Source organism: Thamnophis sirtalis, unplaced genomic scaffold (assembly GCF_051295495.1).
Source record: "Thamnophis sirtalis isolate CommonGarterSnake01/CBP01778 unplaced genomic scaffold, rThaSir2_p1.2 scaffold_3, whole genome shotgun sequence".
NCBI classification, from domain to species: Eukaryota; Metazoa; Chordata; class Lepidosauria; order Squamata; family Natricidae; genus Thamnophis; species Thamnophis sirtalis.
In genome coordinates this window covers 307,588-335,048 of record NW_028261383.1, presented here as the reverse complement: position 1 = coordinate 335,048, position 27,461 = coordinate 307,588, and the positions used below count along the sequence as shown (strand labels likewise).

Here is a 27,461-nt window from a genome sequence, read left to right as displayed (position 1 = left end):
CTGTAACTTGCACTGGAACAAAGTCTGAATACTGTGTACTGTTCAGCTGTCAGAAATGTGGATTCCTCTAGTGGGGCAGCTTCCGTTTCCATTGAAACTTTCCATGACCCTCCGTGGTGTCCCTCTCTTGTAATTTTGTCTTTGATTGATGGAACAATTTTTAGATCCCCTGTCATCACCTAATCATCTGATCCTTACATGTTCATTGGCTCTGTTTAAATTTCTAGGCTTTAAATGATAAAAAAGGAAATCTCTAGACCAGGGACATCATGCCTCCAAATTCCACACAATGGCAGAAGATAGATATGCCCTCATCTCCCCTTTGAGAGCATCCCAGAAGAATATAGTTGGCTGCTGTGAGAAACAAAATGCTGGACTAAGGCATGCTAACTTCTCTTTAGTACTAGTTTAAAATAAAAAAGAACAATATATTTTTGGTCCCTGTGTTTGTTGGATTTCATTTTGTTAGATAAGGCCATTTTCAGGTCTTGTCGGGATCCTTCGGGATCCTGAGTTTGCCTTCTGGGGTGTTGGCTATTCCTGCCAGCTTAGTGTCATCTGCAAATTTGATGAGTTCCTCTTCTGTTCCCTCATCTAATCATTTATGAAGATACTGAAGAATACTGGGCCTCAGTAAAAATAAATAAGGCTGGCTTCATCCTTTTTGACTTTCTGACACTCCCTCAAGATCTGGTCGTACACAAACCATCAGGCCCAAGAGGATTGGGGAAATATTGAGTGAGCCCCACTGTTAAAATAAAAATGGATTAAATCTGTCACCATTGCGTGTCATGTAAATTCAGATATTTAATAGTACAATCTCCAAAAATTGGGGGGTGGGGGTGGGGAGGAAAAAATTGCAAGTGCACAGTATAATATAGTCCTTTTATTTTACAGAATTTCATTTAGATCTATGTTATTCAGAGGACGCAAGCAGAGAGAAGCAGTCAGCATGATAATGTTTGGGGAGATGGGACCCCCACATCCACTAAGGCAGCGTTTCTCAACCGTGTCAACTTGAAGATATCTGGACTTCAACTCCCAGAATTCCCCAGCCAGCAAATGCTGGCTGGGGAATTCTGGGAGTTGAAGTCCAGACATCTTCAAGTTGACAAGGTTGAGAAACACTGCACTAAGGACTTTGTGCTGAAAAAAAGATGAAGAGGGGAATTGGTTTTGAGGGAAGTGCAGCCATCTTGATGTCCTCAGAAGGAAAAGGATGAGTTTCTTGAAAGAAAACATTTGGAAGAGCTTATTTGAAGAGTTTTCTGTTCGGTTTGGTAAGTTGGCTGAGTCCAGGATCCTTTAAAAAAAATATCAAAATAAGACCGTTGATGGATTAGAAAAATCTATGTAGAGAATTCTGTGAAACTTCCAATTTACTAAAAGAATTATGTGCAAGCGTCATTTGTACAAACGAGATGATTGCTAGAATCTCTTTATCCCCAAATCAAATCAAATTTTTATGGTGGCTGTAGACCAGCAAAAAAGGGGGATGGGGTGCAGTTACTTAACAAGCATTAGAAGATGCACCAGAGTCTAAGATTACTATTGCCACAAAAAGCTAAAAGATATGAAACAAAACGCCATGTAAAAAAATAAGAGTCTAAAATGAGGGGTAGGAACATTAGATCCGACCTGGTAATTTTACGCATCTGGCATTTTGGCGGTCCAGTCCATGTGAGGTCAATTGAAAATTAGAAATGAAATCTAAAGAAATATCCACTATGACAACTGCACTGCTTTTATTTAAAAGTCAACTATTTTTCTTTCAATTTCTTGAAATTGACAGAAAGAGCATTACATACTGTATATTGTGTGTGTGTGTGTGTGTGTGTATGTATGTGTGTGTGTGTAACACAGAACATAGGTGAGGGGGATTATTCAAGAAGTTTTTTTCAAATTGCAGGCAGTCCTCGCTTAACGACGGTAATGGAGAATGGAATTTCCATCGCCAAGTACAGGTAGTCCTCAACTTATAACCCCAAATTTATGTTCCTAAGTGAGAAATTTGTGAAGCGAGTTTTGCCCTATTTTACGACTTTTCTTGCCGCCTCTGTTAAGTGAATCACTGCAGTTGTTCAATTAGTAACCTGGTTGTTAAGTGAATCTGGCTTCCTCATTGACTTTAGTTATCGGAAGGTCGCAAAAGGAGATGGCGTGACCTCGGGGCACTGCAACCGTCATCAATGTGAGTCAGCTGTCAAGCATCTGAATGTAAATCACATGACCACGGGGATGCGAAAAGGGTCACAAGTGTGAAAAATGGTCATAGGTCACCATTTTCAGTGCTGTTGTATGTTTGAACCGTCACTCAATGAGCTGTTGTTAAGTTGAGGACTACCTACAATGTGATATTAGAGAGCAAAGTGAGTAACCACTCTGTCACTTGTCAGTCTCTGGTTACTGTTGTTAAACAAATCACCGAGGGTCATTAAGTGTAGGCCCTCCTGTGACCACAGCTTCCGACTTTCCGCTGGCTTCCCCATTGACTTTGCTTGCGGGAAGCCAGCAGGGGAGATAGTAAATTGTGATCCCACGACTACGGGATATTGCGATGGTCGAAAATCTGGGTTGGTTGCCAAATACCCAGAATGTGATCATGTGACTATGGGATACTTCCATGGGATGCTGCCACTAGTTATAAATGCAGACTGATTGGCAAGCACCTGAATTGTGACCATGGGGTGGGAGATGGCACATTTTATGACAGCCAAAAGTGTTTTGGCTGTGGGCCAGTACTGGCTGCAGCTGTTTGGAACTGGGCCACGCAAGCGGCAGGCGTACGAGTGCCTTCCGCTCACATAGAATCATTTCCTCTTCCCTCGGCCGTCGGTCTGCAAAGCCAGAGAGGTTCTTAGGGAGCTCTGCTTTAGGGGCCATAAAGCACCCTTTGGGGAGGCTGATGTAATTCCGAATGGTCATTAAATGACCAGTGGTACCGTGTTTACCCCAAAATAAGCCCTAGCATGATTTTTCCCCCAGGATGGCTTGTAATATAAGCCCCATCTCCCAAAATAAGCCCCCATTAAGATCGTGAACCAGATGGATGCATTTAATATTTCCCTAAAAATAAGACCTATTTGGAAAATAAGCCCTAATACGTCTTTTGGAGCAAAAATTAATATAAGACTTATTTTATATGTTGAGGACTACAGTAAATGAATTTATTGGGAAAGGAGGAGCTGACATCGCAACAAGACAACGTGTGATCTTGGAGCTCCAAGATTGAAGTCAATACTTTTACCGCTGGACGGTCCTTTTGGACCTAAACCATCCCGAAGAGACAGTGATAGAGAAGAGTACATCCTGCTGATCTCAGTGACACCGCAAAGTCCCTGATTGATCCAGGAGAATGTCTTTTTGCCGGCGACAGAAGCGCAGCCATTGAAGTGCTGAAGTTGGGACAGCTCCGCAATGGGAGGAAAACGGAAAGAGAAAGTGTATCCATTTGGTGAGAAAATCTTATTATTATAAAAGAGATTCCCCCCCCCAAAAAAAAATTAAAGTTAAATTAAATTTGAAAACAGAAGAGAACAAGCCACGAAATTAAGCTACATTAGACAGTGTGTTATCCTTTTTAAAAAAAATTTTTTTACAGATGGAACTTTTGCAAATGTTTCCTATTTTTTAAATTGAACGGATTAGTTTTTCTTTTACTACTTTTTATATTCTTTTTTTATATCTATGGATTAAAATCATTTTCATTATTTTTATAATGCTGGTTTGGAGAGGGTTTTTTTTTTTTCCTCCATTTAAGAATTTTGTTTTCTTTAAGCCTGGAATATAAAGAAGATATAAAAGGAATACAAAGAGGGCTGTAATAACAGAGGGAAAGGAAGTAACTGCCCCTTGGAGGCTGGAGGCTTGGAAAGCTCGGAAATGTTGTTTATTCTTCTTTCTCTTTGATCATTTGATTTTGCATTTCAAGGTTCCTCAGCTTGTTTACAGAGAGTGATAGTGAGAAGAGCATGGGTTGTTTATACAGGTGCTTTTCGGGAGCTTCATTGGCAGCTGGAGTAGAGTGAAAACAAAGCCTTGTTTTGAAAGATTATAAATGAACTTGCTTTAAATTTAATAAAAAGTTTTGAATGCCAGAGTGGCAGTGTTTACAAGGCGGAAGAATGGCGCAACATGAAAAAGAAACCTTAACATTGCAAAAGATTATGTTTGAAATTCAAAAATTATTAGAAGTAACAGAGAGAATTGAGAAGAGATTGGAGAACATGGATCCTAGAACAGCAAAATTTGATGGAAAAATCGAGGATGTTCATCAAATGAAGAAAGTGGAGGTCAGAGTTCTAAAAATTGAAAGAAAAAATAAACAAAGAGAAGAAAAAATTGTTGATACTGACAGTGAACTGAGCGTGGTTGGAAATGGAAAGACTGAAATATGGAAAGGGGAGATAGATGGACTGGAGCTCTACCCCAGATCTCAAAGTATAGAAGAAGAAAAGAGAGAAGAATTGATGGAACTAAGGAGAGAAACTTTGTCAGAAGCACTAGTGATAACCAAAGATAAGCTGATCGAAGAAGCAGATGGAGGGTTTCAAGCTTATACAAGATATGCAACAAGCAATACGTTGCGAAGAAAAGTCCATACAAAACTTATTAAGGAAATAATCAGAATACTAATGCCACAAATGGCAAGAGACATAAGACTGCACTATTACTGGAAAGACACAGGTTGATGTAATGAAAGTTTATAATAAAAAATTAAGTCAAATTTAGTTAAATTTAGAGCATTACGTATAAAATGAAGTGATAATGAATACAGTTAAATAATTAATTGATTAATGATAATAATGCATGTATGTATGTATGTATGTATGTATGTATGTATGTATGTATTAAGTGTTACAACCCGTGGTATGCCCAAATATGGGAGGAAGCTCACTGCTTCCACTCTCTGTCCATCGGCTCATCACAAGAGACCATCCAGACAGAAACCCAATATTTTTACTGTTGCCTTTGTTACATTTGTGTTGTATTTGTGCTGATAAATAAATAAAGGGAGACTAGTATAGACCTATTTCAAGCTATTTAGCTCTCGTCAGCTAGCCATACCCTTACTGGTTCTAATCCCAGTAAGGGTATGGCTAGCTGATGAGAGCTAAATAGCTTGAAATAGATCTATACTAGTCTCCCTTTATTTATTTATCAGCACAAATACAACACACACACACACACACACAAACACATACATATATATATTGGTTTGATAAGAGGAAATTTGATATAAATTGCAAATGGTGAGTACGAAAGTTTTAGAAACTCTGTTATTAAATATAACCAATTTTTATATAGAACGTGTTATAAAGATGTAATGTTACTGGATGATATTGGGAAGAGCTAATGGAATGCCATTATGTGGTTTTGCTTTAAATTTGGAATATCTCATATAAAAGGATGTAAAAACAATTATAGTCAAATGAAGGTTGAAGTATGATGACTTTAAGTATATATATATATATATATATATATATATATATATATATATATATATATATATATATATATATATATATATATATATATATATATATATACTTGATTTAAAATATATGATTTGATATGAATTCTAGGTGATGACTGTGGAAGGGATGCACAGAAGTTTTTGTAACCAATCGACACACTTTCTACAATTTGTTATGGAAGATGGTTTTTTTGGGGGGGGGGATTGTGTTTGTGTGTCTTGTCTGTTTGTGTTTATTAAAAAAAATTCTTTATGAATCACTGAAGGTAAAGGAAAGGATTGGAGTATGAATAACACTGCCATCTTACCAGTGCACGAACCAATGATTCCCCTTCCTGACCCAGGACACTAACTGTACCATCCTGCCCTTCTTTTTTCTCAACTTCACTTACCTTTTTGACAATTTGTTGCTATACAGCTGTGGTCAAAATAATTGTATTGCAGTCCAGGCTCATCTGAAGGGGTGGGGGTGTGGGGTGGTCAGTGCAAAAAAAGAGAAATATATGGTTATAAAACTAAACCCACATTGGAAAACCCGTAACTGCAGAACCCTTCCAAAGCTACGCAAGTGGGGCTGGAGACACACAACCCAACCCAACACATTAAGTGTTCTCTCAGATTCAGCTTTGGGTTTCAATTTCAGATCAAGCTGCTTTGTAAGTCATATACACAACCCCAGAAACCCACCCAACCTCTCTGAGTAGCCGCAGAACATTACGATCAATTTTCACTGAGATTTTTCCCCCCAGGGTAGCTGGGAAGGTTTGGGTAGAGAGACACTAAAAGAGAGAGAGAGAGAGATTTTTTTCTCCCCTTACCACAGCAGTGGTGATTTCTTCCATGGAGAGTTCCGGCGGCCCGACGACAAGCTCTGTGAATTTCAGAAAGTTAATTCAGCGGGATGTTTTAACCACTTACAGGACTTCTGCGTCGGTGACAATTGTGGGTGTGATGGGAGGAGCTGGAAGATGTGGGCGTTACACAGGGGGTCAGCCCTGCAAGGCGGTTTAGGCAAGAAGCCAAGAAGTTCAACCAAGTCTGCTACCTCTCTCTACGTTCTGAAGTTAGCATCAGGCAAGGCTGAAAATATGAAGGGACCTTCTCACCCCACTGGCATTGGCCTGTCTCGCTACTGCCGGCAGAGAAGGCGTGCTGCGGGCTCCCTCAGCCCGATTATTCTGGCTGGCGGGATGATCCAGGATGATCCTTCTCTGCCCGCTAGAACACCTTGTCCTCCCCGATCTGAAGTTGGCCCTGACCCTCTTCTCTTTTCGTAAGGGCCTGAACACCTGGCTCTGCCAATTGGCCTCGGCCCTCAGTGGGGGAACAGCACAGCAGAGGAGGTTGGTAAAGCAACAACGGATCCCACCTCCCTCCACTCCGACCCCGTCCACCACACGGTGTCCTAAAAGCTACAATGTTTGGTTTTAATTTAATTACGTTTAATTACACTTGGATGACTGTTAGCTGCCCAGAGTTACCCTATGGTAAGATGGGCAGCCAATTGATTTTATAAATCAATCAATCAATTTTGTAAGCAATCAATTTTATAAACAAATCAATCATTCAATTTTATAAATAAATCAACCCTTTTTATAAATAAACTAGCTGATAACCTGGCGTTCCCCGGGTATTTATTTATAGGGGAGAAATGTCCGGACCAAACATAATTTCTAAAGGTGGATTTTCCCCTTTACCAGAGGGAGCCCCCTTGTGGAGTACTATGAAGCCGTTGCCATAGCAACTCCACTGCGCTGTACAGTAGAATCTATTTTACGGCAGTACAGTAGAATCCATTTTAAAGACACAACAGGCTGCATCTTAACAGAACACGCACTCCGAGGGGTGTTAGGGGTATCTTACCCCCACAGTATTTTTCTCCAGAGAGTAAGTCATCTGTGTACCAAGTTTGGTTGAAATTGTTCAAGGTGTTCCAGAGTTATGCTGGAACATACACACACACAGCCATTTTTATATATTTGTCCCCTCCTCGCTTTGTACTCTCTGGAAAACTATCTGATATGCTTCCCACACCCCTTTTCCGTCTGTGGGCTCAGCGACCTTTTGCACACCAGTTGTCCCATCTGCAGCTCTCCTGAAGTCATTGCCACAAACCATTGACACGCGGCTGTGGGAAATTCGGATGGAGAGAAGCGGTATGTTGCAGGGGGCCAGGTTGCTTGTGGGAGCCCTCTCTATTTCCCTAAGGGTATCTGCCCATCCCACCAGATCAGACAGGGTGGAGGGCTCCAGGTCCTCTCACTGGGTGGGCCCTGAAAAATGGGCCTTCTCCACAGCAGCATCTACCACAGAGATCTGGAAGGCTGTGAAGACCTGGGGCTATGTAGACCTAGCTGAAGAAGTTGGAAATGACACTTGGCTCATCTCCCATCCTCTTCTATAGCCCTCTCCCACTGTGCCCTTTGAGTCGGCACCTTTTGAGCCCCAAGCAGTATTTTATAGAAGGGGAGAGGAAGATGCTGTTGGTACAGCATCCCCTCCTTCCCGTGAACTCCACTTAAACTGTTTGGAAACCAGACTGAACTCACAAATCCGCCCCCTGCCAGATTCTCCCTTTCTATCTCATCTATCTAAGGGCTTTTTGAAGGGGGGGGGGGAAACAATTAATTGCTCTCTTTTTACACCTCACAAGCCAAGCGTTACTCGGCTCCTTTGGGTTGTTGAGGCGGGAATCTTTCCCAATTTTTCCTACCCTCCGTATTGCAAAGGGATTCTTAGTCAAGGGAAATGGTGACTTTTGCCAGATCAGAATAAGTCGGATGGTGGATGCTACTGATTTAATTTCTCACCGTGTCCCACAGCACAAGGCTGAGGATCTGGGGGGAATTTTCAGCAGCAGTCAGATTTGGCCACCTGAAGTCTGTCCAGGCTGAGGACCACAGCATTGGCAATTCTTTAAACAAGCACGAGATTCAGTTGCCGCTTATCCTGGTGCTCCTAGAAAACTGATTAACCAGAACACCAGGAGATTTTATGTCTATGGAGATTCTCAATCATTTGGGTCCTGGTTGTGCCAACCATGGAGCTTTCATAACATCTACAGGCAAGTTGTTCCAACGATTAATTGTTCTAACAGGAAATTTCTCCTCTGTTCTAAGTTGCTTCTCTCCTTGATTAGTTTCCACCCATTGCTTCTTGTCCTACCCTCAGGTGCCTTGGAGAATAGTTTAACTCCCTCTACTCCTTTTCATTAGACACTCAATCTGAATATTTCTTTCCCTTATAAGAGAGTTGGAAGGGGAACCTTGGAGGTCTTCTAGTCCAATTCCCTACTCAGGCAGGAAACCCTATACCGTTTCAGACAAATGGCTATCCAACATCTTCTTAAAGACTTCCAGTGTTGGGGCATTCACAACTTCTGGAGGCAACTTCTGTTCCACCGATTAATTGTTCTAACTGTCAGGAAATTTCTCCTCAGTTCTCAGTTGCTTCTCTCCTTGATTAGTTTCCACCCATTGCTTCTTGTTCTACCCTCAGGTGCCATGGAGAATAGTTTGACTCCCTCTTTTTTGTGGCAGCCCGAGATATTGGAACACTGCTATCATGTCTCCCCTAGTCCTTCTTTTCGTAAGACTAGACATACCCAATTCCTCTAACTGTTCTTTGTATGCATTAGCCTCCAACTCCCTAATCATTTTTGTTGCTCTGGACTTTCTTATTTTGTTCCTTGAAAACATTTCACTTCTCCTCCAAAACGTCAGAACTGAAGGAGCTTCTTGGATGAGAAGCGAAACATTTTCAAGGAAAAAAAAACCCACGAAAGTCCAGGCGCCTTTTGGAACAGCACCTTTGCGAGAACAGCAGGGACTCACCTCAAGATTTTCTGAAAGCACATGAGCCATTTCCTTTCCCCGCAAGAAAGAAAAAAGACGCTTTCTTTTCAACCAGATGTCCTACAGCAGGAATGGGGAACCTTTTGTGACTTGTGGATGTCAACTCCCAGCATGCTGGCTCAGGAATTCTGGGAGTTGAAGTCCGCAAGTCATAAAGGGCCATCAGTTTCCCATCACTGTCCTACAGGATCTCACCTGCGTGGGTCCTTTCGTGCTCTGCGAGAAGAGATCGCTGGCTGAAGCTCTCCGTACATTTGGAACACTGATAGGGCTTCTTCCCCAGGTGAGCCGCCCGATGGGTGAGGAGCGACCTCTTCCAGCTGAAGCTCTTCCCGCACTCGGAGCATTTGTAGGGTTTCTCTCCCGTATGAGTCCGCTTGTGCACAATCAGGGCAACCTTCTGGTTAAAGCTCTTCCCGCAGTCGAAGCAGGAGTAGGGCTTCTCTCCCGTGTGGATGATCTCGTGGCGAGCCAGGTGGTCCTTTTTGTGGAAGCACTTCCCACACTCGGCACAGGAATACGGTTTCTCGCCGGTGTGGATTCTGGTGTGGTTGATCAGGCCCACCTTCCAGTTGAACCCTTTCCCGCACTCGGAGCACTGGTAGGGCTTCTCTCCTGTGTGGGTCCTCTTGTGCGTCATGAGGCGGTCTTTCTTGTAGAAGCTTTTCCCGCAGTCCGAACACTCGTAGGGCTTCTCCCCTGTGTGGGTCCTCATATGCGCCACAAAGTTGGCCTTCACGCTGTAGCTTTTCCCGCACTCGGTGCACTCATGCGGCTTCTCTCCGGTGTGGGTCCGCTTGTGGGCAAAGAGTGAGGACTTTGCGTGGAAGCTCTTCCCGCACTCGGGACACTTGTAGGGTCTCTCGCCCGTATGGATCCTCTTGTGTTGGATGAGGATCCATTTCCCGCTGAAGGTTTTCCCACACTCTGAGCACATGTAAGGTTTCTCCCCCGTGTGGGTCCTCATGTGGATGTTCAAAGCGGATGTCCAACTGAAGCCTTTGCCACAGATTTTGCACTCGTGCAGAGTCTGCTCCCCTGTGTGCTTCCTCATGTGCATGATCAGGGAGCGTTTCCAGTAGAAGCTTTGGCCACAGTCCGAGCAGGTGTGGGAGCGTTCCCCCGTGTGGGTTTTCTCGTGCCTTAAAAGGTAAGAGGAGCAGGAGAACCCCTTCCCGCAATGGGAGCACTGATACGGCCGTTCTCCTGTATGAATTCTCTTGTGTACATCAAGGTACGCTTTCAGGATGAAGCGTTTCCCGCAGTCAGGGCATTCGTAGGGTTTCTCGCCCGTGTGCATCCTCCGGTGCGTAATTAGGCCAGAAATCTGTTTGAAGCTCTTCTCGCATTCAGAGCACTCGTAAGGCTTCTCCCCAGTGTGGGTCCTCTTATGTGTAACGAGAGTTGCTCCGTGATTGAAGCTCTTCCCACATATGGAACACATGTAAGGTTTCTCACCCGTGTGGATTCTCCGGTGCGTGATCAAGTAATCCTTACGGCCAAAGCTTTTCCCGCATTCAGGGCACTCATAGGATTTGAGAGCTGATCCGGCTGAGTGGGTTTTCTTGTGCCTCCGAAATGACGCGGTATAACTGAAGCATTTCCCACATTCGGCACACTGGTAAGGCTTCTCCGCCGTGTGGCTCTGTTTGTGGATGTTGAGCGTTCCTTTCTCACGGAAACTTTTCCCACAGTCGGGGCACTGGTAGGGCTTCTCTTCCGAATGAGTTCTCATGTGTACATTGAGAGCCGATTTCACGGTGAAGGTCTTTCCGCAATCAGAGCACTCATACGGCTTTTCCCCCGTGTGGATCCTCCGATGGACGGCAAGGTGCGGCTTACGGTTGAAGCTCTTCCCACAGTCTGGACACCTGTACAGTTTCTCCCCGGTGTGGATTCTCTCGTGCAAGATCAGGGACCCCTTGCGGAAGAAGCTTTTCCCGCATTCGGAGCAAGTGTATGGCCTCTCCCCAGTATGGATCCTCTTGTGTTGGAGAACGTAGGCTTTCTCACGGAAGGTTTTCCCGCAGTCGGAGCACTGGTACGGTTTCTCGCTCACATGGCTTGCCTCATGGCTGAGAAGGGCATGGCGGGAAGAAAAATTCTGGTCACACTGGGGACAGCTGTAGAGTTTCTCGCGGGTGTGACCCCTCTCGTGGATTATCAGCTGGGACCACTTGTAAAAGCTTTCTCCACACTGCACGCATTTGTATGGATTCGCTTTGGCTTTCTTGCCTGGGCCATGATCTGTTCTACTGTCATCCTCCAAGGTCTTTTGCAGAGTCCCATCTTGCAGAGTGTCTCCTCCAACTTTTCCCAAAGTTGCCGCTTCTTCCTGGGTAGACTTTTCCAACTGAAGGTGGGCTTCTTTTTCTTGTGATTGATCATGGTCTGTTGGAACAAAAGAAAAGCAACAAAGACGATTAGGGGACCGGAGGCTAAAACATATAAAGAATGATTGCAGAAACTGGGTATGTCTAGTTTAATGAAAAGAAGGACTAGGGGAGACATGAGAGCAGTGTTCCAGTATCTCAGGGGCTGCCACAAAGAAGAATCAAGCTATTCTCTAAAGCAGGAAGCAACGGGTGGAAACTAATCAAGGAGAGAAGCAACTTAGAACTGAGGAGAAATTTCCTGACAGTAAGGACAATTAATCAGTGGAACGGCTTGCCTTCAGAAGTTGTGGGTGCTCCATCACTGGAGGTTTTTAAGAAGAGACTGGTAGGGTCTCCTGCTTGAGCAGGGAGTTGGACTAGAAGACCCCCAAGGTCCCCTCCAGCTGACTGACTGACTGAGTGATTGAATGAAAGGGTCTTAGAGATAACAGACAAGGAAATAACATATCCTCAATAGCATTTGTTCGAGGAACACAGCCTTTGTCTAACCGAAATAAATCAACCACTGTCTTTGTGGTGCCTCCCTTATTTTAGTGCAGGGACGTCGTAGCCAGGCGATCATCAGGAGTCAACACTGATTTGGGCCCAAACGTAAAAAAGAGGGGGGGGAAATAGAATGGATTAAAGCTGTGATGGCTAACCTTTTTGTCCTCACATGCCAAAAGCACGTGCACAACAGCGCATGCACGCGTGCCCATACCCATAATACAATGTGTCCTGCCCCCCCGTGCATGCACATAAGCCCCGTGCTCCCGACACCCCCATGCATGCGCCCCCGTACTCTCCCCGCCCCCCTGCGCATGCCCATGTGTCTCCTGCATGTGTGGCAGAGACCTGAAAATCAGCTAACCGGCGGGAGGTGCACACACATGCACAGTGGAGCTGAGCTGGGCGACGGCTCGCGTGCCCGCAGAGAGATTCCATAGGTTCGCCATCACGGGATTAAAGCTTAGTAAGCCTAAGATAGAAGCTCCACAGATGGCGACATACAGTTGTTCTGTTGTGTTTGTGGACTCCCCCACCCACTGTTCCCTCTAAGGTGCGCGCCTGCGCGGCCGCTCACACGGCTGCAATACCGCGCGCAGTAGTTTCTAATTGCCGCGCAGAGGCACGTGGGGCAGGTATCTGGACACGAACTACAGAGCGATCGCAATCAAAACCTCCTCCAGCTAAACCTTTTCTACTGTAGTACTTTGCCGCCCGACTTCAGGATTCTCTAATCAGTGTAGGTTGAAAAGAAAAAAGGGAAAGGAAGGGAAGCTTAAAGATTTAAAACACTGGAGCAAATGCTTCAGAGGCAACAACAGTTTTCACAGGGAATTAGAACAGTCAGAGAGCCCTGCCTCGAGTTTTGCTTCCCCTCCACCCCAACTTCAGACCTGCTGCGAGATCGGCTAATTTGCTATTGCCTGGGCTGGCTCTCCCCGGTTACATTTAGCAACAATGTAGCTCTTTTGAGCTCTTTTTCTCCCTCCTCGCTTCTCGGGGCTCCACCAATGGGGGAGCAAAGCCCAGCCCCAGGCTTTGGGCAAACACAGGGGTCTGCAAAGTTGGCTGTTTTAAGACTGGTGGACTTCAACTCTCAAAATTCTGGAAGTTGAAGTCCACCACCAGTCTTAAAAGAGCCAACTTTGCAGATCCCTCGGCTAACATGATTGATGCCCTCGGAGTTGGAAAGAGGCGAGAGAGCCCGGTCACATGAGTCATGACACGACATCAGCTTTGTGACCACATTGCTGAGTAATAAAAATTCCAGTCCCACGTTGTAACGAAGGAGTACCTATATTTGATAACTCATTGGGATTTTCAAAGTCATTGAGAATATTTTTGCTTTTAATCTAATTAAACTTCCTATCTGTCAGTTTAAAATAGTGACTTCCATAGAGCAAACTAAAATCACTATTTTATAAACAAAAGGAAGGTGTTTTGGTTATTTGGTTATGGTAGAGCCATTTTAACAATCTATTTATATTTGCAAGTAGTATGCAGTTTAGAAATTAGTTTTGCAGTAGTAGTAGGTTACTGAAACCCTCTGTACAGAGAGGAGCAAATTCCCACAAATTTTTAAACAATCAGCAAGCATTGTTGAACATGCAGGCAATAAATCCTTGAGTTTACAAATTAACGATGGAAGAAAACTCTTAGATGTGAATGAGACTTTAATTATGGTGATTTTAATAATTTTACTCATTTAAAATAGCAAATTGCATATAATACATTCACAGAAGCATACAGTGTATAGACAACTTTTGCAATTGAATGTTAACTCATTAAAATGAAGTATATCAAGTGAAATTCATTAAAATGAAGTATATCAAACATTTACTATTTTAATATTAGTGGTATTAAGTGCCATTTATATATACATTTCAAAGCTCTTTTTTTATTTAATCCAAAATGAATTTGAAAAGATAATTGTAATAATTGACAAACCCTAACCCTATAGGTACATCATCAGTCAGTGCTGATGTCAAAACGTAAAGCTGGAGTAAATATTGTTACGAAGAAAAAGTGCAGCTGGAAGTTTAAACTAGAATGGTTGGGACTCAGGCATGAAAATGTGCCGCTCAAACACTATACTTTCCCGCCCACACTGAAAAAAAATTAGAGGGAACATTGCCCCCTCCCCCCAGTTGAATGTTCCGTTTCTGTTGGGATTTCTGGTTTAAACAGAAATCCCAAGATTCCATTCAAAGGGAGATGATGGAGGGATATTGCTGTAAGAGAGTCAACCTATACTTATTTTTCTTCTTCAATCAACTGTTCTTCATCTTGGGGGCGCTGATGGTTGGGATCGGGAGCTGGATTTTGGTTGACCAAAAGGCCTTCATTCCCATTCTGCAGAACTCGTCTCCCACGTTCAAAACTGGGGTCTACGTCTTCATTGGAGCCGGTGCCATCACCATGGTGCTTGGCTTCCTGGGATGTTTAGGGGCCTTCTTTGGCATCCGGTTCACGCTTGGCCTCTACTTCGCCTGCCTGTTGCTCATCCTCTCGGCCCAGATCACTGCTGGCCTGATGATCTACTTCCAACAGAGCTCGCTGAGAGCCAGGATACCCGAGGTGATGATTGATCTCCTCCAGACATATGACTCTTCCGACGATACGAACCAGGTCCTCGAAGCCGCTTGGGACTTTGTTCAAACCATGTTCGCGTGCTGTGGCTGGAACGGACCCGAAGACTGGCAACTCAACAAAATCCTTTGGGCAGGCAAAATGCGCTTCTATCCATGTTCTTGCAGCAACCACACAGAGAATGCCTCCATAGGGACAGGTTTCTGCGCTCTGGAGCCCTATTCGGATACAACCGTGACCGACTGGCCCGTGAAGAAGCAGGGGTGCCGGATGATGGTGCTGACCTGGTTGCAAGGAAATTTCAACGTCTTTCTTGGGGTCTGCACAGGATTGGCCATCACAGAGCTGCTGGGGATAGGGCTCTCTATCCACCTCTTCAAAACCAAAATATGCCTACAGTAAAGATGACAACGCCGCCTGGATGCGATCCAGGAGGAAAGAGGGAACTGGGTTCTTTGTTCCAGACGATTCTTGGTAGTCCCTGCTAGAGCTTTAGCCTAACAACTCTTCCTCTACTTATCTTGCTCCTTCCACAAATGAATGCAAATGTTCTGAATGGCCGGGCTTTTAGAGTTTTATTCACCACCACAATAAGATTCAGGATGCTCCATATACCCCTTCTGCTGGGTTCGTACCCTCTTCCTTCTGTGCAATTTGGATAAAGTTGGGAGATTTGTTTGGTGCTTGGGATGTCCATCAGGTCAAAGGTCAGGTGAGCTTCAAAGGAGGACTCGGGATCACAGATCTTCCTGTTTTTGTTCATTTGAAGGGAGTTTATTTTTGTTGTTCAGGCAATTCTTGACTTGCAACCTGTTCTGACCGAGGCTTCCCGAGAACATGGAACAAACTCCTTGTCCTGGTGAACTAATTGTCTCCTGCAAACTCCCCTCCCCTTTCGTTCCTCTTTTATTTCCTCTGGGAGGGGCCATTCATCATCCACCTGTGGCCTTAGTAACAAGTCGACCCTTGTTCTTTAGCTGTTCCCCTTCGTCTGGCAACTCTGCGCATGCGCACACTGGGAACAGGCTCCAGCTGTTTATCTGCCTCACTGATGTCTGACTCTGATATTTCAAATGTTTTATTTCATTTTCATTTTCATTTCATACAGTCACATATATACTGTGCATGATTGAGGCCATATAACATTGAGCAATAGACACAGCCCTCCTTGTATTCCCCAAAATACAAAACCAATATAGCACTTCAACCCTCCATACACCCTTTCTTTCTCCCCCCTCCAACTTTCCTTTCTCCCCTCCAACATTCCCCTCTCCTACTTCCCCTCCCCCTCTAACACTCCTTTCTCCCCCTCCCTTCCATCTCACCCTCCTTCCATTCCTCTCTCCCTCCCTCTCTGCCCCTCCCTCTTCTTTCCCTCTGCTCCTCACTTCGGTGTATTTCTACTATCCATCGATATATTCAGCTTCTTATTTTTATACTAAAATTTTAAAAAAAGCAACAGTATACAAGTGCAATCATGTTGTTTTAAAAACTGGCACAAATTATATTTCCCCCCTCCCCCCCTCCCCCCTATGACCCCACCTCCCTTCCCCCCTTCCGACTTCCCAGAGCCCGTACACGGTATAGCTTTTTATCAAACACAGTCTAAAATCTCTACATTGAACTCAGCTTCTTACCATTACACAAACTTAAGCAGTTTACATTGTTCCTAATCTTAATTAATTGATTACCTGCAGGATTTCCCCAGAAGTTATTTGTTGATTCAGCTTTTCCTGTACTCTTCTCTAGCTAGGGGCCTTATCTCTTTATCTAAATATCTATCTATTTCCAAACCCTTAATTTTGTCCCTTTTGTGCCTCCTTCCTCTATAACACAATTTAGATACATTTCAAATTTTTCTTTTGATTTCCTCTTCCAACTCTTTTCGTTTTTCCCTTTGTTTATGTCCATGTATATATATATATATATGTATATGTATGTATGTATATATATATATATATATATATATATATATATATATATATATATATCAGCACTAATAAAACAAAAAAATGTAACAAAAAGGCAACAGTAAAAATATTGGGTTTCTGCCTGGATGGTCTCTTGTGACGAGCCGAAGGACAGAGAATGGAAGTAGTGATCTTCCTCCCACATTTGGGCATACCGGGGGTTGTAAAAATCTTATATATATATATATACAGCACAGGTTCGAATCCCAGTAAGGATATGGCTAGCTGATGAGAGCTAAATAGCTTGAAATAGATCTATACTAGTCTTCCTTTATTTATTTATCAGCACAAATAAAAAAAACACAAATATAACAAAGGCAACAGTAAAAATATTGGGTTTCTGTCGTGATGGACTCTTGTGACGAGCCGAAGGACAGATGATGGAAGCAGTTAGCTTCCTCCCATAATTGGGGCTTACCAGGGGTTGTAAAAATCTAATATATACCTTCTTCCCTGGCTTATATATATATAATATATATATATATTAGATTTTTTACAACCCCTGGTAAGCCCCAATTATGGGAGGAAGCTGATTACTTCCATCATCTGTCCTTCGGCTCGTCACAAGAGTCCATCACGACAGAAACCCAATATTTTTACTGTTGCCTTTGTTATATTTGTGTTTTTTTTATTTGTGCTGATAAATAAATAAAAGGAGACTAGTATAGATCTATTTCAAGCTATTTAGCTCTCATCAGCTAGCCATACCCTTACTGGGATTTGTGACGAGCTGAAGGACAGATGATGGAAGCAGTTAGCTTCCTCCCATAATTGGGGCTTACCAGGGGTTGTAAAAAATCTAATAGATACCTTTCACCCTGGCTTCGCTGATAAACGGATAAGAGCCTGTGACCTAATGGCTAAGATCTCTGCCTAGTATGCCTAGTGTGCAATATAGCCCAGGTTCAAATCCCAGTAAGGGTATGGCTAGCTGATGAGAGCTAAATAGCTTGAAATAGATCTATACTAGTCTCCCTTTATTTATTTATCAGCACAAATAAAAACACACACACACACACACACACACACACACACACACATATATATATACACATACATACATACATACATACATACATACATACATTTTTATATTCATCAGTACTCTTCTCATATATACTTTACTTAGATCTCCTACAAATTCCCTGAATATGCCCTTATTCATGTTCCGAACAAAGTATACAAATAGCAATTTTTACAATCATTAATATACTTTTCATATCAAATAAACTCCAATTCGACCTCCAATAATAAAGAAAAAAGAAAAAAAGGAAAAGAAAAAAGAAAGAGAAGAAAAAAAGTCAGTAAAATCTCTGCATTGAACTCAGCTTCTTACCATTACACAAACATAAGCAGTTTACATTGTTCCTAATCTTAATTAATTAATTAATTACCTGCAGGATTTCAAAATGTATTAACACCAAGTAAGTTAGAGGAAAAAAATAATAAAGAAAGAATAAAAGGAAAAGAAAAAAGGAGGAGAAGAAAAAAAAAGAGGCAGTAAAATCTCTACATTGAACTCAGCTTCTTACCATTACACAAACTTAAGCAGTTTACATTGTTCCTAATCTTAATTGATTGATTATCTGCAGGATTTCCCCAGAAGTTATTTGTTGATTCAGCTTTTCCTGTACTTTTCTCTAGCTAGGGGCCTTATCTCTTTATCTAAATATCTATTTCCAAACCCTTAATTTTTTCCCCTTTGTGCCTCCTTCCTCTATAACACAATTTAGATACATTTCAAATTTTTCTTTTGATTTCCTCTTCCAACTCTTTTCGTTTTTGCCTTTTTTGTATCTATCTATCTATCTATCTATCTATCTATCTATCTATCTATCTATCTATCTATCTATCTATACACACATTTTTATATTCATCAGTACTCCTCTCATATATACTTTACTTAGATCTCCTACAAATTCCCTGAATATGCCCTTATTCATGTTCCAAACAAAGTATTCAGATAGCAATTTTTACAATCATTAATATACTTTTCATATCAAAATAAACTCCCATTCGACCTCCAAGACCTTCTTGCCTGCACTACCCTACCCAATTCCGTCCAAACTGGGTTATGATCCAAAAGAACCCTCACCGCAATCTTTGTCTTCTTCACCCTAGAAAATAAATCATTAGTGATTTGTATAAAAATTCAAAGTTATCCACCAAGACTTTTTAGGTCTAATGCGATATATCTTCCAAAGGGATCTGCTTCAGTTCACTCAGCCTTAATGTCTTTTCTTGAGTATACAACTATACCATTTTTCTTTTGCGTGGCAGAAGTCACAAAATGTTGACCAAGTTCGAGATTGAGCAGATATTTTGGGTCAGTTAATTTAATATAATTTCCTTACAGACAAGTTATATCGTTCTTGAGCTGTTTGAAATAGCAAAATATTTTCTTTCTCTTTTATAAAGAGTTGAGACATAACTCCTTAATCAATGGCCGATGATTATTGAGGTTGTTGCAGTCTGCCTTGTTTTCCCATTCGTCTGGTAGTCGTACGGCTAGGTCCTTGTTCTCTGGTCCCTTGCCCTTCCGGAAGGGGAAAATGATGCTTTCTGTCTTGTAGTTGTGTGATTTGCTGTTTATCTTGTCCTTCTCGTAGTCTTTCTCCAGATCCAGATAATTCAGAGTGTCCCACCTTCAGGGTCTTATGATAGAAATCTCGGGCTTCCCATACAGAGTTGAGACGATATTTTTGCTCACCGAGTGTAATTATAATACCAAATGGCACATCCCATCTATACTGTATCTGACGGTTTCTGAGTTCTTCCACTAAAAAAGCATAATCTCTCCTGGCTCTTAACATTTGGGGTGGTATTTCTTTGAAGACAATCAAGTCCTGTCCGCCAATTTGTAGCCTGGTATTATAAGACTTTTGTAGTATCATGTTTCTAGACTCTCTTGTAGCAAAATATATAATTACATCTCGAGGAAGCTGTCTCTGTTTTGCCGCCCAAGAGTTATGGCGATAAATTTTTTCGATCTGCCAGTCAAAGTTGATTCCCGGTCTTCCCACCAGATGACTGAAGGCCTCTGAAAAAGTCTGTTTCAAGTTCTCCAGTTCATTTTCACGCAGTCCCCTGACTCTTAATGCAAGCTCCATCTGTTTATAGTTTATCATAACAATTTGTTTTTCTGTATTTTCAACTTTTTGTTGCATCACTTCGATTTTGGATGTCAAGTTGGTGTTGGATTCCTCCAGAAGCTCTAGCTTATCTTCCATTCCAGCAACATACTCTGTCAATACAGTTACGAGTCCTACCATATCATCCTTTGTTTTAGCAATCCTAGTATCAAGCTTATCACATAAGTCTGTAATAAGTTGCTTTATCTCCTCTCTAAATTCTCTAAGAGTCTCAAAAAGAAATTCTTTCATTAGCAAATCTCCAGTAGGGGGCGTAGAGGGTAAAAGCTGCGATTTTGTGCCAAATGCATGAGGTGTATTGCTAAAAGGACGTCTCCCCGACTTTGATTTTGGTGCCATTATTTCTTTTCTTCAAACAATTATTCAGCTGGCCCGTTATGTAGCTTGCGAGGGAAGAAAGTAAAGTCCCCCCTTTATTTGTTCATAGAAGTTTTTCAAAAGATTTCGGAAAAGAGCATTGTAACAAAGCAAGTTTCAAAAGATTAGCATTGTAATGAAACAGTTCATATTCATCTGTGTTTAGAATGTCTTTAAATTGACAAGGAGGCTTTTACAGCTTTTAAAAATTGATAAGAAAGAAAAAGAAATTCTTGATAGGTCTTCAAGGAAACAAAACTAATTAGTCAGAGAATGCTATCTGGCAGTTTCTTTGATCTTTCTCTCTGTCGGCTGTGCCAGGAAGTTAGAGATATACCATTATTACAAATGCGAAAGCTACAAAATCGCCATCTTGGAAATGATTACACAAAGGAAGCTTTTATAACATTGAAGCAAGGATTTTTGCTAGAAAAAGCAAATAAAGTTCTCAGGTTCGGGCTCTGCTTGTATTAATTTCCAATAACATAGTTTCAAAAATTGTCCTAAGAGGGGAGTTTCCTTGCCTTGTGCTGTAAAAAACAGCTGAGGTTTTCTGGCTGGAGTTAAATGACTCAGCCTTGGTTGTCTTTCCCCCTCTGTTCGCAGCCAAAAAAAACCCTGCAAACTTCAAAGAAAGCTCTTACCAACTGGGTCTCTCTCTGCTATCTTCTTGCCTGAAGAAAGAGATATCTACTGGATATTAAGTAGATAACGAGCCAGAAATCTGGGGGCAGCTCAATTAAGCCGCCGCAGATGGCAAGGTCCCTCCCCGGAAGTCCACTGATGTCTGACTCTGAAGGCAGCTGATAACTGTCAGACAGCTCTGGCCCCCTCTCTGCCTCTGACACAAAGCCCCCATCAGAGCCTTCCCCAGACTCCAGGACTGGCCCATCTTCCTCCCTAACCTCCTCACTGTCCAAATCTGCTGCCAGCTCCATTGGCCACTGGCAGGCCACAACACAACTGTTCGTTTAGTGACTGAAGTTACTACGGTACTTTAAAAAAATTACTTACGACTATTGCAGCATTTCCTGTGTAAAATGAGGACCCAGATTGTTGGGGGCAATATGCTGACTCTCTGTAAACCGCTTAGAGAGGGCTGAAAGCCCTATGAAGCGGTATATAAGTCTACTGCTATTGCTATTGCTATGTGATCCCGGGACACTGCAACCGTCATAAATGAGTCAGTTGTCAAGCGTCTGAATTTTAATCACATGACCACGGGGATGCTGCATAGGTTGTAAAAAAGAGTTTGTTTTTTTTTAAAAAGTGGACCGACAGATGGACTTCAACTCCCAGAATCCCCCAGCCAGCCAAGAGTTGAACTTCACCTATCTTAAAGTGGCCAAGGTTGAGAAACATTGACACGTTACATTCAATTTCACCATGACACAGGCTCATCCTTATTGTCAGGGCCCCACGCTAGATGACAAAACTTTTTTTTAAATATCCTACAAAAGGCCAAGCAGGATCAGGACAAGTCTAATTCCAGGAGTTGGGTTTTTTTTGGGGGGGGGGGGAGAGAATAATTACACATTTACATTTTTAATGACCTCGAATTGCGATTATATACCATAAAAACCCAGATATCATTTTATAGTGTTTGTTTTTAAGTACTTTTCTCCAATGCTCAACAGCAATGTTTGAGGAGTTAGGAAACCATAAAACCTTACTAGAGAGGCTTAAAGCTGAATTAGAAGTCAAAGGGTGTTCAAATATCTGGGAAAATATTTTGACTGAAGTAAGAAATTGAAAAGCATAGGAGATGCTCTAGATCAGAGATGCTGTAGGCCACGGCTGAATCTCCCAAGTGGAAGGCTGCCGCCGCGGTTAAAGGGACCGCTCCCTTTAAGGGAAAAGAACAAAATCCCTTTTTTCCAGGTTTCCCTCAGGTTGTTAAAGAGACATCTTGGCCTGGCTGGTAGCGGATGCGTTGAACTCAAGCCAGTTTTGAGCCTCCAGAGGTTCAAATGAAATCCCCAGTTTCTCTCACCCTTGGGCATTCTGGTTTGCACTTCTGAGGGCTGAATTCTCCTCAGAAAAGAGGAGTACCAGGATCCCTATAGCGTATCTTAAAGATTTCAAACCCTGGCCAATCTCCTCAACATTTGCCCAGTCAGCATTATCCACCTTTAGTTATATGAGACTTTGAAACATTAACATCAGCTCTGAGCTACCTGATCTAATTTCTCAACCTCCGGCATGTTTAAGATGTGTGGACTTCAAGTCCACACATCTTAAACGTGCCGGAAGTGGAGAAAGACTGGTTAATTTTTAAGCTTTATCCATAGTCATGATTTAGGTTAGGATGATCCTTCTTTGCACTTCTTCCCATTATCCAAGAATTGGATAATGCATTTAATTTATCCAGAAGATCTATCTGCATTCAATTCTATCCACAAGAAACCGGGACCCTTGCTGCCTATTGGGCTGTCTCCTTTCAAACGTGCTACAAAACTCCCAAGGGGCCTTCTTTTCTCAACGATGTGCGTGACGCATCCAATGGTTGCTTTGTTCTCTGGAGAAACACGCATCCTCAATAAACTTCCTTCAAGCTTTGGAACCTGTTGCTGTGTTATTTCTCCATGTTATTAACATAGAACCGCTACATGAAAAGACAATTCCCAAGCCTTTCCGATCACTGTTCATTCGTTGATGACACTGAGCAGATGGAACAGCGAGCCCAACCTTCCAAGTGTGATTGAGTGTGATTTTTGCAGCTAATTCCCTTGGACAGGTTTACCCAGTGCCTTCTGGTGTGTGCTTGTGCGTGTGTATGTTTGTGTGTATGTGTGCGTGTGAGAGAGAGAGAGCAACACACACACACAGATATAGTTACACAAACATACCGACTGACACAGAGAGAAAGACACACACATATACAAAGAGACACACAGGCACACAGAGAGAGAAAGAGAGGAAGAGAGACAGAGAGACACGCTGAGATAGACAGAGAGACAGACATACACACACACACACACACACACACACACAGGTAGACAAATAGAGAGACAGGCACACACAGACACACAGACACACAGTGAAACATGTAGAGAGACACAGAGAGACAGAGAGAAAGAAAGAGAGAGAGAGAGAGACAGAGACAGAGACACAAAGAGAGAGGAAGATTTAACAAGGATATGATCCAGATCACAAAAAGTGATGGTGGCACACGGAGCCATTTCTAAGGGAAGCTGATTTTTCCGCCTTGATTTTCGGCCATTTTTCGCCCTCCAGGAGGCTTCCCTGAAGGCTTTCCAGAGGCTTTCTAGGAGCCTGGGGAGGGCGAAAAACGGCCCAACATGCAAACCGGAGGTTTTGGAACGGACTTCCAGTTTCCACGCTGTTTTTCGCCCTCCGGAGGCTTCAGGGAAGCCTCCCAAAGCCTCCAGAGGGAGAAAAACAGCCCAACCGGCAACCCGGAAGTCCATTCCCAAACTTCTGGTTTGAATGTAGGGCAGTTTTTCGCCCTCCCCAGACTTCTATAAAGCTGGGGAGGGCGCAACGGAAGTTGGAAAATAGGCCGTTTCTGGACTCCAGAGGGCTCCCGGAGGGGAAGGGGGGTTGCACGGGAGGCAATTTTTGCCCTCCCCAGGCTCCATGAAAGCCACGCACAGGGCAGCAGGGGTGGGGTGGGGGTGTCATGCACATGTGGAGGCACAGCATGGGGGAGGGATTAGATTATGGGGATGTGCATGCGAGCCAGCGCGATAGAACGTGCACACATTTTTTGGCACCTAAGACGAAAAAGCTTCGCCATCACTATATGATACAGCAGAGGTGGGGAACTATGGCCCTTTTATGACTTGTGGACTTCAACTCCCAGAATTCCTGAGCCAGCCACGAGCCATTAAAAGGGCCATCGTTCCCCACCTCTGCTTTAGAGCATAGCATACTACCCACTACAGGTGGTCCTCAACAATTCGTTTAGTGATAGTTCAAACTTACGACGACAGTTGACTTATGGTCACTTTTCCCATCCACTTTTGATCCTTTTGTTCACATCACCAGGAGGAGGCTGCCGTGGTCATTAAGTGTGAAAAAGGGCTGTTGTAACTCTGAATGATCACTGAGGCAACTCTTGTGTCGAGTTGGCGCAGTGGTTAGAGTGCAGCACTGCAGGCCACTTCAGCTGACTGCAGTTCTGCAATTCGGCTGTTCAAATCGGCTGTTCAAAGAGCAGTGGAACAGCTTGCCTTCAGAAGTTGTGGGTGCTCCATCACTGGAGGTTTTTAAGAAGAGACTGGTAGGGTCTCCTGCTTGAGCAGGGAGTTGGACCAGAAGACCCCCAAGGTCCCCTCCAGCTGACTGACTGACTGACTGACTGATTGAATGAAGGGGGCTTAGAGATAACACACAAGAAAATAACATATCCTCAATAGCATTTGTTCAAGGAACACAGCCTTTGTCTAACCGAAATAAATCAACCACTGTCTTTGTGGTGCCTCCCTTATTTTAGTGCAGGGACGTCGTCGTAGCCAGGCGATCATCAGGAGTCAACACTGATTTGGGCCCAAACATAAAAAAGAGGGAAAGAAATAGAATGGATTAAAGCTGTGATGGCTAAACTTTTTGTCCTCACATGCCAAAAGCATGCGCACAACAGCGCATGCACGCGTGCCCATACCCATAATACAATGTGTCCTCCCCCCCGTGCATGCACATAAGCCCCGTGTTCCCGACACCCCCATGCATGCGCCCCCGTACTCTCCCCGCCCCCCTGCGCATGCCCGCGTGTCTCCTGCATGTGCGGCAGAGACCTGAAAATCAGCTAACCGGCGGGAGATGCACACGCATGCACAGTGGAGCTGAGCTGGGCGACGGCTCGCGTGCCCGCAGAGAGGTTTCATAGGTTCGCCATCACGGGATTAAAGCTTAGTAAGCCTAAGGTAGAAGCTCCACAGATGGCGACATACAGTTGTTCTGTTGTGTTTGTGGACTCCCCCACCCCCCCAGTTGAATGTTCCGTTTCTGTTGGGATTTCTGTTTTAAACAGATTCTATTCAAAGGGAGATGATGGTGGGATATTGCTGTAAGAGAATCACCCTATACTTATTTTTCTTATTCAATCACCTGTTCTTCATCTTGGGGGCGCTGATGGTTGGGATCGGGACCTGGATTTTGGTTGACCAAAAGGCCTTCATTCCCATCCTGCAGAACTCGTCTCCCACGTTCAAAACTGGGGTCTACGTCTTCATAGGAGCCGGTGCCATCACCATGGTGCTTGGCTTCCTGGGATGCTTAGGGGCCTTCTTTGGCAGCCGGTGCACCCTTGGCCTCTACATCGCCTGCCTGTTGCTCATCCTCTCGGCCCAGATCACCGCTGGCCTGATGATCTGCTTCCAACAGAGCTCGCTGAGAGCCAGGATACCCGAGGTGGTAATTGATCTCTTCAAGACATATGACTCTTCCGACGATACGAACCAGGTCCTCGAAGCCGCTTGGGACTTTGTTCAAATCAAGTTTGCGTGCTGTGGCTGGACCGGACCCGAAGATTGGCAACTCAACAAAATCCTTTGGGCAGGCAAAATGCGCTACTATCCATGTTCTTGCAGCAACCACACAGAGGATGCCTACATGGGGACAGGTTTCTGCGCTCTGGAGCCCTATTCGGATACAACCAACGTGACCGACTGGCCCGTGAAGAAGCAGGGGTGCCGGATGGCTGTGCTGAGCTGGTTGCAGAGAAATTTCAACCTCTTTCTTGGGGTCTGCACAGGAGTGGCCATCACAGAGCTGCTGGGGATAGGGCTCTCTATCCACCTCTTCAAAACCAAAACATGCCTATACTAAAGATGACAACGCCGCCTGGAGCCTGGATGCGATCCAGGAGGAAAGAGGGAACTGGGTTCTTTGTTCCAGACGATGCTTGGCAGTCCCTGCTAGAGCTTTAGCCTAACAACTCTTCCTCTACTTATCTTGCTCCTTCCACAAATGAATGCAAATGTTCTGAATGGCCGGGCTTTTAGAGTTTTATTCACCACCACAATAAGATTCAGGATGCTCCATATCCCCCTTCCGCTGGGTTCGTACCCTCTTCCTTCTGTGCAATTTGGATAAAGTTGGGAGATTAGACTTGTGCTTTTTTTCCACAAATATTCCTACCTGAGGCTGGTTCATTCCTTCTTACATTTTTCAGACCCCGCTGTTGAGGCTGACTTCCTCAATTCCCAGGGGAAAATCTCTTCCATCTGGAATTGTATCACTTGCTTTGTTTCTCCAACTTTTGAAAAATAAAGTTGTATCGGCTGTACAATTTTCTTTCCCTTCCTGTTTGGTGCTTGGGCATCAGGTCAAAGGTCAGGTGAGCTTCAAAGGAGGACTCGGGATCACAGATCTTCCTGTTTTTGCTCATTTGAAGGGAGTTTATTTTTGTTGTACAAGCAATTCTTGACTTGCAACCTGTTCTGACCGAGAACATGAAACAAACTCCTTGTCCTGGTGAACTAATTGTCTCCTGCAAACTCCACTCCCCTTTCCTTCCTCTTTTATTTCCTCTGGGAGGGGCCATTCATCATCCACCTGTGGCCTTAGTAACAAGTCGACCCCTATTCTTTAGCTGTTCCCCTTCATCTGGCAACTCTGCGCATGCACACACTGGGAACAGGCTCCAGCTGTTCATCTGCCTCACTGATGTCTGACTCTGAAGGCAGCTGATAACTGGCATCCAGCGCTGGCCCCCTCTCTGCCTCCGACACAGAGCCCCCATCAGAGCCTTCCCCAGACTCCAGGACTGGCCCATCTTCCTCCCCAACCTCCTCACTGTCCAAATCTGCTGCCAGCTCCATTGGCCACTGGCAGGCCACAACACAACTGTTCGTTTAGTGACTGAAGTTACTACGGTACTTTAAAAAAAATTACTTACGACTATTGCAGCATTTCCTGTGGTCACATGATCAAAATTTGAGTGTTTGGTAATTGGTTCATATTTATGATGGTTGCAGTGTCTCGGGGTCATGTGATCCCCTTCTGACAAGCAAATCCAATGGGATTTTCCAGATTCACTTAGCAACCATATTACTAACTTAATAATTGTGGCAAGCTAGGGTCTAAAATGAGGCAAAACTCACTTAGTCTTGCCTAGCAACAGAAATGTTGGGCTCAGTTACACATAGTCCTCGACTTACAACCACAGTTGAGACCAACATCTATGCTGCTAAGTGAGAAATTTGTTAAGTCAG

At 43.6% G+C, this 27,461-nt stretch overlaps 1 protein-coding gene and 2 pseudogenes across 1 annotated transcript in view; 2 read left to right on the top strand and 1 right to left on the bottom strand.

Annotated features, from left to right (window-relative positions):
• Window positions 1-866: 866 nt before the first annotated feature.
• The window catches only part of LOC106551987 (uncharacterized), a 59,424-nt gene continuing 32,829 nt past the window's right edge, over window positions 867-27,461 (bottom strand). The window contains exons 8-11 of the mRNA XM_087711221.1: window positions 9,526-11,721; window positions 6,295-6,347; window positions 5,869-5,931; window positions 867-1,303 (exon numbers count right to left, since the gene is read on the bottom strand). Coding sequence (XP_087567347.1) covers window positions 5,887-5,931; window positions 6,295-6,347; window positions 9,526-11,721 — 2,294 coding nt within the window. The 3' untranslated portion in view covers window positions 867-1,303; window positions 5,869-5,886. The remainder of the gene's footprint in view (window positions 1,304-5,868; window positions 5,932-6,294; window positions 6,348-9,525; window positions 11,722-27,461) is intronic.
• Window positions 13,721-15,203, top strand: LOC148046978 (CD82 antigen pseudogene; annotated as a pseudogene).
• Window positions 25,294-26,280, top strand: LOC148046977 (CD82 antigen pseudogene; annotated as a pseudogene).